General features: G+C 36.1%; 1 protein-coding gene across 1 annotated transcript; it reads right to left on the bottom strand.

Annotated features, from left to right (window-relative positions):
• Nucleotides 1-4276: 4276 nt before the first annotated feature.
• On the bottom strand, nucleotides 4277-5215 carry LOC308431105 (olfactory receptor 8G50; the record flags this gene model as incomplete). Its single annotated transcript, XM_080930469.1, has 1 exon — nucleotides 4277-5215. One exon carries the CDS (start codon nucleotides 5213-5215, stop codon nucleotides 4277-4279), a length of 939 nt encoding a protein of 312 aa, XP_080786595.1.
• Between the last annotated feature and the right edge of the window lie 12731 nt (nucleotides 5216-17946).

Here is a 17946-nt window from a genome sequence, read left to right as displayed (position 1 = left end):
GAGGAACTCAGTTTGGATCTCTAGAACTTGGCAAAGAAACAAATAAACAGCCACAATGTAAAAGCAAAAGGTCAATAAATTGTGTACACTTTAACCTCAGCTCTGGCAAGAAGGGTGTCAGAGATAGGACTCCCTGGTTCTCAGTGGCCAGCTAACCTTGCATACTAGGCAAAGTTCTAGGCCAAGGAGATATCTTGATTCAACCAAAGGATGGAGAGTTTATAGGGAATGCCACCTAATAACCTAAGGTAATTCCCTTACCTTCCCTCTTCCACACACTGCTCTAAGTGTGCTATGACAGAAAAAAATATGAACATATGTCAGATTATACTAAACAATCTGACCAACTGCTAATTCAGATCTCTCTCTCTCTCTCTCTCTCTCTCTCTCTCTCTCTCTCTCTCTCTCTCTCTTTCTGTGTGTATGTCTGTCTGTCTCTGTCTCTCCCCCACCCTCTGTGTGTGTGTGTGTTTGTGTGGCACACACTCTTGTGTGTTCATACCTTTAAAGGCTAGAACAAATCATTGAATCCCCTGAACTTGAATTACAGGCAATTCTGAGTGCTGGGAATATGTCCTCTGGAAAAATAAAAAGCATTTTAAAGCACTGAACTGCCTCTTCACCTGCATTTTGGTTCAAACTAAATTTTCCAATATTAACTCACAGATCACATATAACACAGTAAACACACTGTTAGATAATGACTGCAAAGGGGTTAAGAGGACACCACCCAATTCAAGAGGTTTCAGAATGCAAGCTTAGAGAAATGCTAATTTGTCTGTATTAATAAGAAAAGAAAAGAACTGAGCCGCAGAGCAAGAGCTGGAGGACCCTCTTTATTGTGAAACAGGCCTGAGAATAAAGCCACAGAGTTGAGTCCAAATGCAGAAGGGTAGGTTAAAAATCCATCCAGATGAAAGAACAGACAGATGGATGGATGCATGGCAGGTCTAGATGTGTGAATAAGATACTGGGGTATTGAATAGGCTGTACAAAGAATGGGAACCATGTTCAGCTGAATTCTTGGTGACCTTTGTGTGTTCTCCACGTGTTGATTCTTCATTCACACAGCATATGGTCAATTGACTGTTTGCTGGGAGCTGTTGTAATTTCTACCACCTATTAAGGCCCAGGTGAAAAAAATAGACCCATTCCTTAGTATTTTATGTTTAGTGAATTCTGGAGCTTAATTTCCTTAATACACCTTATTATATATAACAATACATATCACTATAGCTTCAATTTGTCCAAATAAATTTATACAGAATAAGTCATTAATCAGTTTGCATTGCATGGATGATATCAGATAGATGACAGATTCATATATCTACCCAGAGGCATACTCACCTCCCATCTTCACTAGTATGACAAAGGGTCTTGGAAAACTGAACTCCCAGAGCAAGACAGAGTCTGGTTACCTAACATGGAGTAACATGGATTAGGGTACAGATTGATTTTACCAATCACAAACTTATGCATGGGGATTATAAAGAGACCTGAGTTTATAAGTATATGAAGCTTATCTGTAAAATGAAGGGAGATAGTCACTTGGGCCACTGCTCAACCTGACCTGGCTGAGTGCTTCACTTCAATGGATCCTGCTTACCTTCTGCAGTATTTCTGAAAGTATCATCTGAATTTTTTCTGCAGAGAGCACGCAGACTGGGGAACTGAGAATCCCAGTAACAGAATTGCAGTCAGATCTCAGTAACAGAATCTAGAACCTCACAGATTAAGAAAGCTTTCTTTTATTGAAGGGCAGTTCTTAAACTTAAGCACAGTTGCAATTTCCAGCATTTGCATTCATAAAATTTTACCCCTAGTGATGATGATGGATTCCCAATTGAATTTATTTTACTCCTCTCTCCTCAACTAAGCAAGTTATGAAGGCTTCAGTTTAGCATCAGGTGTGAAAACTCAGACATAGATGCACTGTAGCCTTTTCTTCTAGTCATTACAAGACCATCATCTGCCATCATGGAACAGTGAAGATCTTACTCCTGTAGTCATAGTTACAGAAAAAGCAGCACACTGCAGCCATTGCTATTGGGATGGGAAAGGGATTGTTGACATAGCCTAATAGTAGAGAAGGGTGGGTCTCCAGACCCTTTCCTGAGGTTCCGAATGCCATTCAATCCTGACACCCAGCTCTGTGGTATGTCTAAGGGATACAAGTAATGGAAGACTAATTAAAGACAGGACTACATGATGAAGCTTTCACGAGGCTATCTTCTATAATGACACTTTTTGATGAAGATGTTTTGAGTGACATTCACCTCACTAAATAGAACCTTATCTTGTTGTGCCAGGAAGAATTCATGAAGCACAAAAGACCACGGAGCAGTCATTTACAACATAATCACACTAGGGTCTCTTTATTACAAGCTTGAGTTTGGGCTTACCACTGGCACACAGGACAGTTTTTGGTGATGCAGGCCTGTATTCTCATTGGAATAAGGTTTTATAAGAAATGGAAAAAAGTGAGGGAGGATGCAGCTTGGCAGGCATCTAACTTAATGTCTGTTGTAAGCTGACAGGTGGATGCTATGAAGCAAGTCTGTATATAATCCAGAAGTCTGAAAATACATCTGAAACAATCAGACTAATCTTTGATTAGCCGTTTAGAGGAAGTAGCTAGAGTGTACTTCAGGAAAAGACAAGCTGGGGTGGGAGTATCCTTCCTGGTATATGGGTGTGGCTTGGGTTCAGCTGTGGGCCAAGTTTTCAAGATTTTTTCTTTCAAAATAATGAAAATTTTTATCATGTGTTTTAATATATGCAATTGCTTCTATATTTTATAGTCCAGTAATTACCCCTTTCCAGTCAGCCCTCCTACAGTTCTGCGTCTCATTACTCCTCCTTCTTGTCTAAAGAGGATGCTGCAACCACCTCACATTCTTTCCAGGCCTCCCCACTTCCTTGGGACTCAAGTCTCCACAGGATTGTGTATTAGTTAGGGTTGGGCATTAGTCCTCTATCAGATGTGGGGTTAGTGAATTTTTTTTTTTTTTTTTTTTTTTTGCCAATCTGTAGATTGCTGATTTGTACTATTGATTACATGCTTTGTCTTACAGAAGCTTTTCAGTTTTATGAGATTTTTATAATGTGAGTTGAAAAATAATATTATCTCTTTGTCATGGAGAAAATTAGTATAAGATTACCAGCAAAACCGAGTTTTCTACTGTAAACATTTTTCATATTATATACTCTGAACAGTGTTTTCTCTTCTTCTTCTCCACCAGATCTTCCTCACCTCCACAACCTTCTAGTTCCACACCTTTTATCTCTTTGTTTAGAAAACAAATGGGAAAATAAAACAACAAGAACATCAGTTTTAAACTGTATCAAGAACAAAAGAAAGAAAGAAAGAAGGGAAGAGAAAAGGAAGGAAAGAAAGAAAGAGCGAGAAAGGAAGAAAGGAAGAAAGAAAACAGAACAATGAGACTATGCAGCAGAAAAAAACATGTTTATGCAAATACACATATATACACAAAGAAATAGTTTGAAAACAGGAAACTATAATATACAAGAAAAGACCAGTAAGGTTAAAAAATAAAAATGCCGAAGAAACTAATATGAGACAAAAAGTTCTCCAAAAAAAATGACTCTGAGTTTGTCTTGGTCATTTATTTGTCACAGCACCAAACTTGGATTGAGAAATTTGCACAAATATGTGTCAACGTAGTTAGTCATGATTGTAATTTGAGTCTGTCACACTATCATGTTATTTAGTTCTCAATAATAAAGAAATTTACACCTTTTAGTCACCAATGTTCTGTAATATAGATCTACACAATTGATAAGACTTGCATATTACTTTGTACTTTTATGAAAATAATTCATTTCTGAAATCAAATGTTCAGAACCTGGGCAGTACACTTCTTTCAAAAGTGTCAGATAATCAAGATACTGAGAATATAAAAAGATATGATCATACAAACTTATTCCCCAAGTGGAATAAGCAACCTTAGCTAATAGAGCTACGTTCTGTGCATATAAAGAAAAGCTAACCATAAAACGCTTTGATGGATTTAAATATAGACTTTTATAACTTTTACAGGTTGCCTTGTAAGGGTGAACTCTGGGATATTAAAAAAAATTGTGAGTGTATGTTTAAAAAATGTTTTAAATCAATTCCTCATTGACATCCATTTTCCCCACCAAAATAATCACATACTAATAATAATCTCATGAGTGGACATATATTGTTGTCTTTGTAAACTTTATTAAATAAGACTCCTAGATATGGCATATTTTTGGTATGGTAAATATTTCTTTACACATGAAACTTCTTTTTTTGAAAGATCTTATTTAGAGCAAGTTTTACATCCCTATTCCTCAGGCTGTAGATCATGGGATTCAACATGGGCACAACAGTAGTGTAAAACACAGAGGACACTTTGCCTTTGTCTTTGGAGCTGACAGAGAAGGGCTGTAGGTACATGAATGCCAGGGAACCAAAGAAGACAGAAACAGCAGAGAAGTGGGAGCTGCATGTGCTGAAGGCTTTGAATCTGCCCTCAGTGGATTTGATCCGGAGGATGCTAACGATGATGAAGATGTAAGAACCCAGGATAGTCAGGGTTGGAATAAAGATATTGAAAGCACTGAGACATAGGAGTACTACCTCATTGACATAAGTACTGGAGCAAGCAAGCTCCATCAATGGGAAAAGATCACAGAAGTAATGGTTTATTATATTAGCCTTACAGAAAACCACTCTTAGCATGCAGAGAGTATGAATTGCTGCACCAATGAAGCCCATGCCATAAACCCCACTCACCATCCAGGAACAGACTTGGTAAGACATGGTGACATTGTAGAGCAAGGGGTTACAAATCGCAACATAGCGGTCATATGCCATTGCAGCCAACATGTGGCACTCAGATATAACAAAAGCAATGAAGAAATAGAGCTGAGTCATACATTCCTGATAGGAGATGACATTTTTTGTTGTCACAAAGTTCACAAGCATTTTGGGGGTGATTATAGTGGAATAACAGAGGTCAATAAAAGATAGACTGCTGAGGAAGAAGTACATGGGCGTGTGCAGGTGGGAGCTGAGCAGGATCAGGATGATCATGCCCAGGTTCCCCAGGACTGTAAATAAGTAGATTCCAAGGAAGAGGAGGAACATGGGCAGCTGCAGCTCCGGTTTGTCTGTTAACCCAGCGAGGATGAACTCAGTCACTCTGGACTGGTTGCTGTCTGCCATTTCTTCCTGAGAATTCTATTTAAAAAGTGAAAAAAACAAACAAACAAATAAACAGGAGTTATATATTTATTGTGCTTCCATACATTGGAATGTAATATAGAATTTAAGTATTTGGAAACAGATATCACCAATTCTCTGACAATAGCTTGTGTATGATAGATGGCAAAATAAAAAGTGATCCTCTAAATTAAGGAATATACGGATGGCAGGTAGATCTAACCCATCTGTATCCATCTGTGTTCTATTGCTGAGGAGTAAGTTAGAGCTTGGTCTAAAATACTTGAAGGACAGGAATCATTACTTTGATTTTATCTCCTCAGGACTTTATGTACTTATAATATTCTTATGTACTCTAAATGAAGATTTCATATTTAAATATGTATATCATTCACAACAAACCTCAACCAATACACTGGAAGACAGCCAAGGAAATTTAATTTACAAATAAAATAAAAATTCCTTGCACTTTTATGTAGTATCAAATATGATATTTTATTTTGGAGATTAGTGGAGGAAGAAAAAAAGAGAAATTTTTATGTATAAAGCAAACATGAAGTTGTATCTTCTTATAAATAATGGTGCTCTATACAGAAAATTCTAAATGGCATACACACACAAACCTATATCTACTGAAGTAGTGTATAAAGTAAGTTAGAACATACAAAGAAAGATCAACAAGAAACTCAAAAATCATAGAATTTGATTCAAATATCTGATCTTGTAAGTTTCTTATGAGTGAGAGAAATGTTAGCCATGGTAATTTAAAGGAATTAAAGAGCTACGTCAATGGAATTCAAAGATTTAGCATTGTGAAATTGAAAAAAAATCTAAAATGTCATGTAAAATCAGTGAAATGGCTGTGAACTCACAATTGTTTTTGTAAATATTAACTCACATGCCATACAATGCCTTGTGAATCTGTAGGGCTCAGGAAAATATAGAAAGGCATGAGTAAAGTTGGGGATTGTACCTTTTCCACCTTGGAGATTGTTTTAAGCCTTACAATATTAATATCATGCCATATTACCTTAAGCATAGATATACAAACTAAAGAAAAGAAATTGGTTGTAAAAATGTCACATCTTCACATCTGTGAATTATTAAGTCCATATAACAATTTCTATGACCATCTAATAGTGTTAGTGATTTTTCAACATATGGCACTGAAATATGAGATAGTTCCTCTTAGTCAATAAAAATAATTAAAATAATGTGTACTGGAAATAAACATAAGAGCCAAAGATATAACATAATGTTGTTGTTGTTGTTGATGTTGATGATGATGATAAGCTAACAGACAAAATTATTGCACTTTTGGAATTCATGAGTTTTTTGTTTTTTTTTTTTTTTGGTAAGAGGCCCAAGGAAGAAACAATCATACAAAATTAGTAAACTGAGCACTATTAAAAATGTAATTGTGCTTTAAAAAAAAACACAATGTATATCATGAAAAGATAAAATATAGAATGAGAAAATGTTTCAAGAAATATATATGAAGAAGTTCTATGTAGTATTCAAAAGAACACACAGAATACAAAAATTAAAAGGACAAATAATTCTACTTTTAATGGTCAAAGGAGTGAGTAGCCATTTCTCCATTGGGAAAGCACACTTGACCAATAATTACTTGGAAAATCTCTTTGCTATCACTGGCTATTAAGAAAATTCAAATCAAACTCCTGGTGGAATAGCGTTAAATTGGTAAGTTACAATAAAAAGACAGTATTTCCAAGGAGGTGAAGAAATGATCATTATGACACGTTTTTCCTGGTATTTAATAATGTTGTACAATATTTGGAGAATAGCCTAGTTCTAAAAACACTAAGGTGTTGGACTGTCACATATTTAACAGTTTCAGTGCTGGAGACATACCCTCAAAAAAAAAAAAAAAAAAAAAAAACCGAAAACATTTCCCCACAGGAATACAGGTATGAGTAGATAGAAAAGTGCTTATGATGACCACTGGTTGTCAGGCACCCGCATGTCTATTCATTGATGAATGGGCAGATGCAGCATATTTTGACCATAAAATAAAATGGTGTACTTATTATAGATGCCTGAAGTCATGGAAGTTGAATTATATTAAGTGAAATGACCCAGACAGGGGTAATATATTATAGAATCCATTTTACTATATGTGTCAAAAATAGGCCAATTCATACACAGAAAAAACTTTCTGCCAAATTCTGTGAGAAACCAGAGGCTGACATGGTTGCTGTGATAATTAGGCTTTAGTTGGGATGATATGTTCTACTGTGTGGTCTGCATGAATTTACCCCATGAATACACTAAGTACATTTAACTGTACAATAGAAAAGCTATATATAAACTGGCACTGGCATATGCTGTTCAGCACAATCTGCTGCTTTGCTATGCTCCTGAAAGCTTTGCCTCATGCTAAAGGCTCACATTAGCATTTTCTGTGCTGTGACACTTCTCTCCACAATAAGTATCCAAAAGTGCTTTGGTAACTCATGTGATAGTACAATCACTAAGTGTTTTATGCTCTCAACATTTTAAAAAACATAAGCTTTTGCTTTGTGTGTGTGTGTGTGTGTGTATGCATGCATGCTTGTGTGTATGTATACTTGTGTGTGTGTGTGTGTGTGTATGTGTGTGTGTGTGTGTGTGTGTGTGTGTGTGTATGAATGCACACACAGACAAGTGTGGGCCATGATATGCATGTAGAAATCAGAGAACAATGTTGGGTTATTGTTCCTTGCCTTTCCACATTCTTAATATAGGTGTACTTTGTTTGGACAATCCAAGGCTAACTACGTTCCTTAACCTTTGTAGCTTCTTCTACCTGTCTCCTATTTTTCAGTGAGGTGCTAGGATTGCAAATATTACTATTGGCGATATTTTTACTTGGTACTTGGGATCCTTATTCTGGTCTCCAGGCTAATGTGTTCACTCACTAAACAATATTCTCACCCCCATGCCTTTGTAACTATTAATGAGCTGAAGAAAAAAGTCACATAATTTAAATTGATTCTTCCACCTTTCTTATGAGAGGGGCACAGCGAACAACAGAACAAAACAAAACAAGAAACAATGAACTATTAAGTAGAATCAGTAAAACATAAAGCTGTAATGATCAGAAAATCAAAAAAAGTCCTCACTGACCATCACCTGCCAAGTGTATTTCCAAATGTAGCTTGAAGAATGTCTAAAGGTTACTGTTATTGATTCATTAGAAAAGCCTAGTTGTCTAACTGGTGTGTTCAAGTCATCATTTTCAAAACCCTTTTAAAGGTTTTACCTCCAGTAGTGTGCTTACATATACATACATAGGCATGGTTTAAACATGTTCCTCAAGGTTGTGTTAGGCATATAATTTAATATTGTGGAGAAAGAAGTAGAACCTTAAAAGGCAAAGCACTTTATAAGGTTACCTGTTTAATAAGAGTAAAGTAAGTTAGTTGTCACATGTGTAGATATATAGCATAAAAATGAGCTTGGTCTCATGTGCACACTCCAGTGTTCTAGTTTGTGTAACCTTTGTCCTTCATTGTCTACCCAGTACTATTCACTCCCTCACACTGGACTTCCAAGTATTCAGGAACTAGAGACAAACGAATTTCTGATCATTATATATTGCCTATTTTAGAGTGTGGTACTGTATCAAATCAGTATATGACAAAGTCAGAGATAATACAAATCTAAGTGTTTCACTGGCAAGACGACTGGATTTTCTGTCTCTTTGCTTCTCACTATCTGTGTCAGGAAGCACTAGTCCTCATCACAAGATCTGCATAATGTCTGATAAAATCTTTGTGACTTTGAGAGCAGTAAGGGGTCCTGACCCATGACAGTTAGCTAAGCTAGGCTGAATATGTTTCAGACAAAAATCTCTTGGTAATGAAGCTTTGTATCCAGCTCTGTTGATGGCATCTGTTTAGTTGCATGGCTTTGAACTTAGCAGGGAATTGCAAACAACCTCTTGTGCCTTAATTGATAAATACCCCTGCGTGATGAATGGATCTTCATCAAGATACCTAAATGGTTTAATCAAATGAAATTTTATTTGGATGTGTCTTAATAGTGCTATTGAGTAGAAATGACAATGAAGAATAACTATTTGATGTACATTGTTTGATCAGTTTATGTGTATCAAAATCTCATAACATTGTCCTCACAATCTAAGTAATCATTATATGAATCCTCTACTAAAAGTTTTTAGGTCATCTTTTTGCGAGCTTTTTTTAAAGTTGTTCAGAATGCTTATTAAGCAGAACTCTACCTTAAGTTCTAAGTATAACACTTTACTATAAGCTACAAGCAGTATACTATACAGGGCATCATACATTATTCATGTAAAATTAGTAGAACTCAGTACTGATTGGACAAGTCCTCCCTGTCTGGCCCACCTCACATGCTCTAGGAATCACTTTTATGTTCTATTCCTTAGATTTGACTTTTATACTTACCCTAGGTATGTAATGTAACTGAACATTTCTTCTTTTTTTACAGCATTATTTCACTTGGCATGTTCTTCGCATTTTCATGTAATTTCAAATAAGCTTTCCTTTTGGAAATAAACATTGGGTTAATGGAGTGATGACTCAGCATACATATATGATCGTCCAGGTATCTCCAAAGGGTTTGTTTCATTGTGATCTTTCTATGTTAATACAGTCAAAGGTTTAAATAGTTTTGCAATATGTAAATTATTTTCTAAATACCATTAGTCATCTTATGCACCCTGCACACTTATGCTTGTCCCTGAAATTAGAATACAATATCACCTAGTTACATGAACCCAGGGAGCATCTAAAGTTGTCCCTTTGGGTGATAAAATTTAAGTAGAAATTTATATTTTGGCATGTTTCGAAAATTAACTTTATAAATAGATTAGCTGGTATTCACAAAATCATTGTGAAATTTATAGATGAGTCAGTTATTGTTAATGTTTTAGAAAGATATTACATGGAAATGAATGTGAATTAATAGTAAAACCATTTAATGGTGATAAGCAGAAACAGTGTAATGAGAATTAGGGTCTCTGGTCTTCAAAATTATTTAATACTGAATGCAACAGGGAGGCAAAGCAACTGTGTAGCATGATGACAGGTCCACAGGAGCATGGTTGTTGTATGCCTGGCCCAGAATGTGGCCAACAGGTGCTTTTAAAAGGAAAGTCAAGTATAGAAGGACTAACAGAAATAACATATATATGCAATTTTTAGACTAAGAATTACTATAACTAGTTTTTTTTAAATATTGGATTCATCAAGATAGCAAAACAAATCAATCACTTCAAAAGGTGTATTAAAAGAAACAGGGTCTCTAACATTGTTTAAATGATTGACACACAAGTTAATAACCACCAGATGAAATATATTGACTTGTATATGTATAAAATAGGTGCTGTGGAAACTGAAATTACCCATTAAAATTTACTGTTCACAGATGTATGACCAGCAACAGATTAATTTTACACTTACTGTATATTACTTAAAACATATGTTTGGCAACATTAGAACTCATTAAGCTTAATAATGAAGTAAGCATTGGTAGAAGAATGAAAATGGTCAAGTCGCTCCTTTATTTTGGTGTGCTACTGGGAAACATGAATGGTCGTTGTCAGCCAGTGTGGAGAAATGCTGAAATTTTCCTACAGAAGTCAAGATGAGTCTTTGAAATTGTGAACTTGGAGTGGTGGGAGGAGAAATGAAACTCACAAGCTCACATTTTTTTCCCCTTGGAAACCTGTCTTGCTGTGGGATGTGAACTGTAGGTCCAGAGCTCTTTTGTGAAATCTCTCCCCATTTGTTGAAACTACAGGCTTTCCTGTATTTCAGAGGTCAGTGGGCAAAACTCTCCTTCTGAATAGTGAACAAGAACAAACAACTGCATTGTCCAGATTGTCCTCAGAGCTTCCTCAGACACTTACCTGAATGATATATTGTTGCATAGCATTGCATACTGAATTCTCATTAACATTATATGTAAAAAGAAATTCTCCCAAGGCCTCTTTCCACGAGGGATGGGTTGTTGTAAGACAAGAGCAATTAAAGTTTCATTTATTATCTTTTTTATAAAACTCATTAATTCCCATAAGTACAATTTTCCTCCTCAAAAGTATACATACAATTAAGGTGAAGTCTAGAACCTTTGGCTTGGAGACATAATTCTAGGCATCTCTACAGTATTTGTACAGTGTACAATTCGAAATCAGTTTCTGAATTTTTGGAGAATATGAGCTTAGTCTTTTTCAGTTTTTATGGATTGGAAAAATAGAAAATGATTTGTAGTTGCTATTAAATGTTGCTAACTAGGGGCTGGAGCAATGACTTGGCAGCTTAGAAGATCTGAGTTCACTCTACAGCACCCATCTGTTCCCATGTGCCTGTCACTTTAGCTCCAGAAAATATGAGGCCCTCTTCTGGCCTCCATGGGGATTCATACATATACCCAGAGACATAGATACATATGTTGAAGGAAAATAAAATCTTAAGAAAAACATTTTAAAACATTTTTATGTTATGTTTTCTTATTGTTTTGTGATATTTCAAAATATAATTTCAGTGTAAGGGCTAGAGATGAACATGCTGATGTAAGTTTGAAAATGGGTACCAACTGTAGAATTAAATACAATGAAATAAGATGAGATATTCTGGATATCTTTTAGTACCAGGAAGCCCCCTAAACAAAACAAAAGCAAAACAAAAACTGAATAATATATTGTGAGGTATAAAACAGACCTAAGTACAATAGGAAAAAAGGTGAGACAGGTCCAAAGTGGGATCCAGCCCAAAGCGAGGCCCCAAGGCCTGACACTATTACTGAGGCTATGGAGCGCTCACAAAAAGTGCCTATCATGAGTGCGCTATGAAACACCCAACAAGCAGCTGAAAGAGACAGATACAGATACTTGCACCCAACCTATGACCAGAAGCTACTGACCCCTCTGGTTGAATTAGGAAAACCTGGAAGAAGATGAGGAGGACAAACCTGTAGGAGGACCAGAAGTCTCAATTAACCTGGACCCTGAGATCTTTCTGACACTGGATTACCAACCAGGCAGTGTACACCGGGTGATATGAGGCTCTAACACATATCCAGCAGAGGACTGCAGGGTCTGGGTTTAATCAGAAAAGATTCACCTAAACCTCAAGAGACTAAAGGTCCTAGGGAGTTTAGAGGTCTGGTGGAGTGGGGGATGGGTTGTGACATTGTTTTGAGGACAGAGGGGCAGAGAGAAGGTTTGGGATATGGAATAGTCCAGGGGTAGACCAGGATGGGAATAAAATCTGGAGTGTAAAAAAAAAAGAAAGAAATAACAATGATGATGATGATGATAATGATGATGATGATGATGATGATGATGATGATAATAATAATAATAATAATAATAATAATAATAAATAGTTTCAAATTACAAATTTCAATATACCACAAGGACATTATGAAGCCACTCGTAGTGGAAAATTAATTAGAATAAAATCTGGTATTTATTGGCAGTCATGATAGGTCCCTTTTAGTGAGCGTTTTTTAGCCTCACCAATATTGTCAGTCCTTTAGGCCTCACCTTGAGCTGGATGTCACTTTGGACCTGCTGTTGGACCTTCTTTTCCTCAGGCTCTTCTCCATTTCTATCCCTGCATTTCTTTCAGAAAGAAAAAATCATGGGTCAGAGTTTTGACTGAGGAATAGCAACCCTATCCCTCACTTGATGCCCTGTCTTTCTGCTGGGGGTGGGCTCTAAAAGTTTTCTCTCCCCACTGTAGGGCATTTCATCTAGGGTCCCTCCCTTTAAGTCCTGAGAGTATATCACTTCCCAGGTCTCTGGTACATTTTGGAAGATCTTCTCAACTTCCTACCTCCTGAAGTTGCCAGGACCCCTGTGGTTCAATTATGGAAAAGCTGGAAGAAGCTGAGGAGAAGAGAGACCCTATAGGAGGACCAGCATCTCAATTCACTTGGACCCCAGGGATTTCTCAGTTACTGGATTGCCAATCAGGCAGCACACACAAGCTGATATGAGGCCCCCAACACATATACAGCAGAGGACTGCCTGGTTTGGACTCGGTCTGGCAAAATGCACCTGATCCCCAAGAGAATGGAGGCTTCCGGGGAGTTTAAAGGTCTGGTGGAGCAGGAGTTGGGGGTGCGGGTGAAGACATGCTCATGGAGAATGGGGTGTGTGGAGGGGGTATAGAATGAGGAATTGTCAGAGGGTCAACTGGGAGGGGAATACAATCTGGAGTGTAAAAAGAAAATCAACCAACCAACCAAACAAACAAACAAAAACAACTGGTATCCATGCATTCACGGAGACATGAAAACATGGAAAAAAAAAAAAAAAAAAAAAAAGAAAGAAAGAAAGAGTAAGGGAGAAGGGGCAAATCCTCAATACAGAAAAAAAATCCTGATAATTTATGTAAACACTGTTCTAAACAGATGGAACGCAATCATCCATCCCCTCACAGGGGCTTGAACATCCTTCAGAGAACCACACATGCTTTTGCAGTTTGCCAGTGATAAACATAGAGATCTAAACCCATCAGCTCATTCTAATATGATCAACATTCCAAACAGTATCTAACTCGTATTCTCAAAAGTATCAAACTTATCACAGAAAGAACAATTGAGGGAGTAAACAGGAGCCCAAGAGGCCATGGAAAATAACTTCACTTAGATAACTAGGACGGAATGAGAGTGAGAAAACACCGGAAAATATAAATAAAACATAAGGTATAAGTAAATAAACAAACACTAAAGTCAGCATTCGGTGTTTGAGTTTTAAAGATATTTTCTTAATTCTTTGATGATTTTATACATTATATTTTTATGTTATTATCTCTCTTCCTTGACTTCTCTCAAACTCACTTCCCCATTCCACCTCCGTTCATCATGAGGCCTCATTCCTTTTTTAAAATCCATTAAACGCAATTTGTTAGAAAAAAAGGAAGAAAAGAAGAAGGAAAAGAATAAGGAAAAAGAAGAGAAAGAAACAGACTATTGTTATATATTTTCTGTGCCTCTACAGCTTTAAGCACTTTTAAAAATCTTTTATTTATTGAATTATAGTTAAATAATTTAATTATTTCCAGCATATTTATAATTCATGTGTAAGTTAAGATCAAGCTCACATTCACTATAATTCTCATGAGACCATTACAGATGTCCAAATGTACATTTCTTCTCATTTTCTTTGATGAATCCAAGTGTTGTATACATATATGTACGTACATGTTAGCACACGTGCATACCCATGAATATTCATGAAAAGACCTTACCATGCAATGATCTCTATGTCTGTCTTCCATTTTTCCCTAAAATTATAGTATGGGGCTGGGTCTGGAGTTTGGCATTTTATAAGATTTTGGGTGGGTTGTCAGGCCCACCTCTCCCTCTCCCAGCACCAGGATAACCGGTGAGTACACTGTCATACTCACCTTTGACTTGAGTGGTGAACTTGGTTCTAAATCTTTGCACTTTAACTTCCCTTGTCCACTGAGACATCTAATGCCCCTCCAAATTGTCAATGTTTTACTGAAAATCATGACAAATTAAGGAGATTTATGATTGACAATGGTGACACATATCACTAATCTGCTCAGACAGAAGGATGAATAATGAGGATCGTTCACATAAAAACAGCCTGGGTATAGTGATACCTTTATTTCTTCTTTGCCAATTTGTATCCCCTTGAACTCTTTATTTGTCTTATTGTTCTAGCTAGCACTTTGAGTACTATATTGAATAGATATGGGGAGAGTGGGCATCCTTGTCTTGTACCTGATATTAATGGGATTGCTTCAAGTATCTCTCCATTTACTTTGATACTGGCTGTTGGTTTGCACTAGATTGCTTTTCTTATGTTTAGGTATGGACCTTGAATTGCTGATCTCTCCAATACTTTTGACATGAAGGGGGTGTTATGTTTTGTCAAATGTTTTCTTTTCTTATATCTAAGGAGATGATTTTTTTCTTTGAGATTGCTTAGATAGTGGATTACATTGATGGATTTCCATATATTGAACTATCCCTGCATCCCTGGGATGAAGGTTACCCAATCATGGTGAATGATGATTTTGATGTGTTCTTGAATTCAATTAGCAAGATTTTTATTGATTATTTTTGCATTGATATTTATGAGCAAGATTGATCTGAAGTTCTCTTTTTTGGTTGGGTCTTTGTTTGGTTTAAGTATCAGAGTAATTGTAATTTTATAGAATAAATTAGGTAATTTTCCTTTTGTTTCTATTTTATGGAATATTTTGAGGAATATTGGTATCAGGTCTTCTTTCAAGGTCTGTAGAATTCTGAATTCAATCCATCTGGTCCTGGGCTGGGCTTTTTTTGGCTGGGGGGCTTTTAATGGCTTCTTCTGTTACAAAACAAGTTTGAAGGATACACAACAGATCATGACTTCATCTTAAAAATAAATATTTCTATAATATGTCTACCAAAAGAATTCAGTATCCAGTTCTTTGTGAATTTAAATATTTAGAGTTCTTACTGATCTCAAAAGTTTTGCAGATGAACATAACCCGAAAAATCCCTTGTAATGTCTATTCACTAAGCATGTTTAGAGCACAGAGAATAAGGTTGAGAGCAGTTTGCTATTTATAAAATATCCATTGTACTTTTTGTAGAGCTTGAAGATTATGAGTCACCTTGCTGAGTATCATATGCAGCTCTTACTAATATATGTAAAATGAACAATTAGCACAGGCACACTTTTTATTATATGTAGTGGATTTGATCTTAAATATATCATATAGGTAAAGCTCTGAAAACTTGTCCACAGCCAGTGCTTATTTTGTGAGGTTCTGGAGACTGTGGAAGGTAGGGCACAGCTGGAGAAAATAGGTCAATGTAGGAAGGTCCTTTAGGGACAAATTATCCCTGGCCACATTTTGAATCACTCTCTGTCTTCTGGCATGCTGTGATAGTGACCCATTTTTGCTACTGTATTGTCCCCAAAATGATGGAAATTTTGAATCAGGAATATAGAAGACAAACTCAGCATGTTTATTATTCAAACTTATCACAATATTTTATTTTTCACAAGAGAATATTTGGCTTTTTAAAACTATTATCACTTTTGGTATTTATTGTTTTGTAATGGTAATTGATAATACATATTCTTCTTTAAGGAAGAGATGAGAAAAGTCATGTAGGTGCTACTGTCTTCAGGAGCAAAGGAGAGTCTCAGAGAGATGGTAGGGACCCACTGCTGGAAGCAATGACATGCCCAGAAAATAGAATTTTCTCCCTGATAATTTCAAGTCCTTCAATAAGAGCATAATTAGAAAAAATATTTCCTAATTAACATCCTTATTATACACACACACACACACACACACACACACACACACACACACACACATTTTTTCAGAGTGGCCAGTCAGTTTTATTAGATGAGTGTTGCTTCCTTTCACTGAGAAGAATTTTTCAAATTTAATGTTTCAATATGAATGAATAAGTGCATTTGTAAAATAATACATAAAAACCAGTAACATAAACCAAACCAAACAAAACTAAACAAATGCCATCATACCTAATCAACCAAAATCAACCAAAGCAAAGCAAAGCAAAGCAAACCAAACCAATCAAACAGATAGATGTGGTAGAGGACACCATTAACATGGTCATTTTGGATGCAGAGGCAGGGATCACTGTGACTACCTGGCCATCATGCTTCACATACTGTGGTACATACTGTGGTACAGGTCAGCAGGGCTGCACGGGGTAACCCCGTCTCGAAAGAATTGTGCTGAAAATGTAATTTCTAAATATGAGTTTCTAGAAGGTTGATTTCTAGTAATGCACTCATTCTCTGAGACAGGGAGGAGGGGTACAGTTCAGTTACTGAATCAAACTCCATAACTGGATGAAGGAAGAGTGCAGTTTCTGAAATGCGTGTGGTCACACTGAGCATTGTAAGTCTCACGGTGTCAGGTTCTTGTGTGAAGGAATCATTTTGTTCCTCATGTTTCCATTACGGCAATATAGATCTGTGTTTTAGTAAAATTTGGGGTTATTTTTCACATATACTAATTTTTTACAAAAGTAATTTATGTCAGAGATCACATTCAGAGATAATAGCTAATAGGCTTAACTTGAAAAGGAAAATATTGAAACTATCAAATCATATAATCAAAAGTATTCCCTTAGGTACGATAAATGAAACTCACCTGAAAATTGTCATGCTCCAGATACAGAAAGAAGGTTTTAAAGGAGATTAAATTTATCTAGATGTATACAGTTGGATGACATCCTATTATTGTAATCCTATATCTAAACTCATGAATCTAATTATTCCTTATCTCATTTTCCAAAAAATTATATAATCACATACTAGCAATACTGTCATGATCAAGCATACATTGTTGTCTCTGGACTGTGTTCTAATCTAAACTCTAAATATGATACAGTTTTGCTGATGTAAAATAGTCTTTACTCATTCAATTTCTGTTTCTGGCATACCTTCCTTAGAGTAAAATTGACAAACTTATTATTCAGGCTATAAATTAGGTAATTCAGCATAGACACACAGTTGTATAAACAGAGATGATGCTTTATTTTTCTTTTTGGAGCAAATTAATAAAGATTAAAAATATGTGAAGTCGGGGAAAAAGAAAGACAGAAATAGCAAAGTGGGAATTGCATAGGCCTAAGGCATTGAATTTGCCTTTGGTGGATTTAATACATAGGATGCTGATATTTTTGAATATGTAAGGGGCTAAAGTGGTCTGGCTTGGAACAATATTGAA

This window comes from Micromys minutus (genome assembly GCF_963924665.1).
Source record: "Micromys minutus genome assembly, chromosome: 16".
NCBI classification, from domain to species: domain Eukaryota; kingdom Metazoa; phylum Chordata; class Mammalia; order Rodentia; family Muridae; genus Micromys; species Micromys minutus.
Note: the sequence above shows the minus strand (reverse complement) of the source record. Positions and strands in the feature narration are given on the sequence as shown.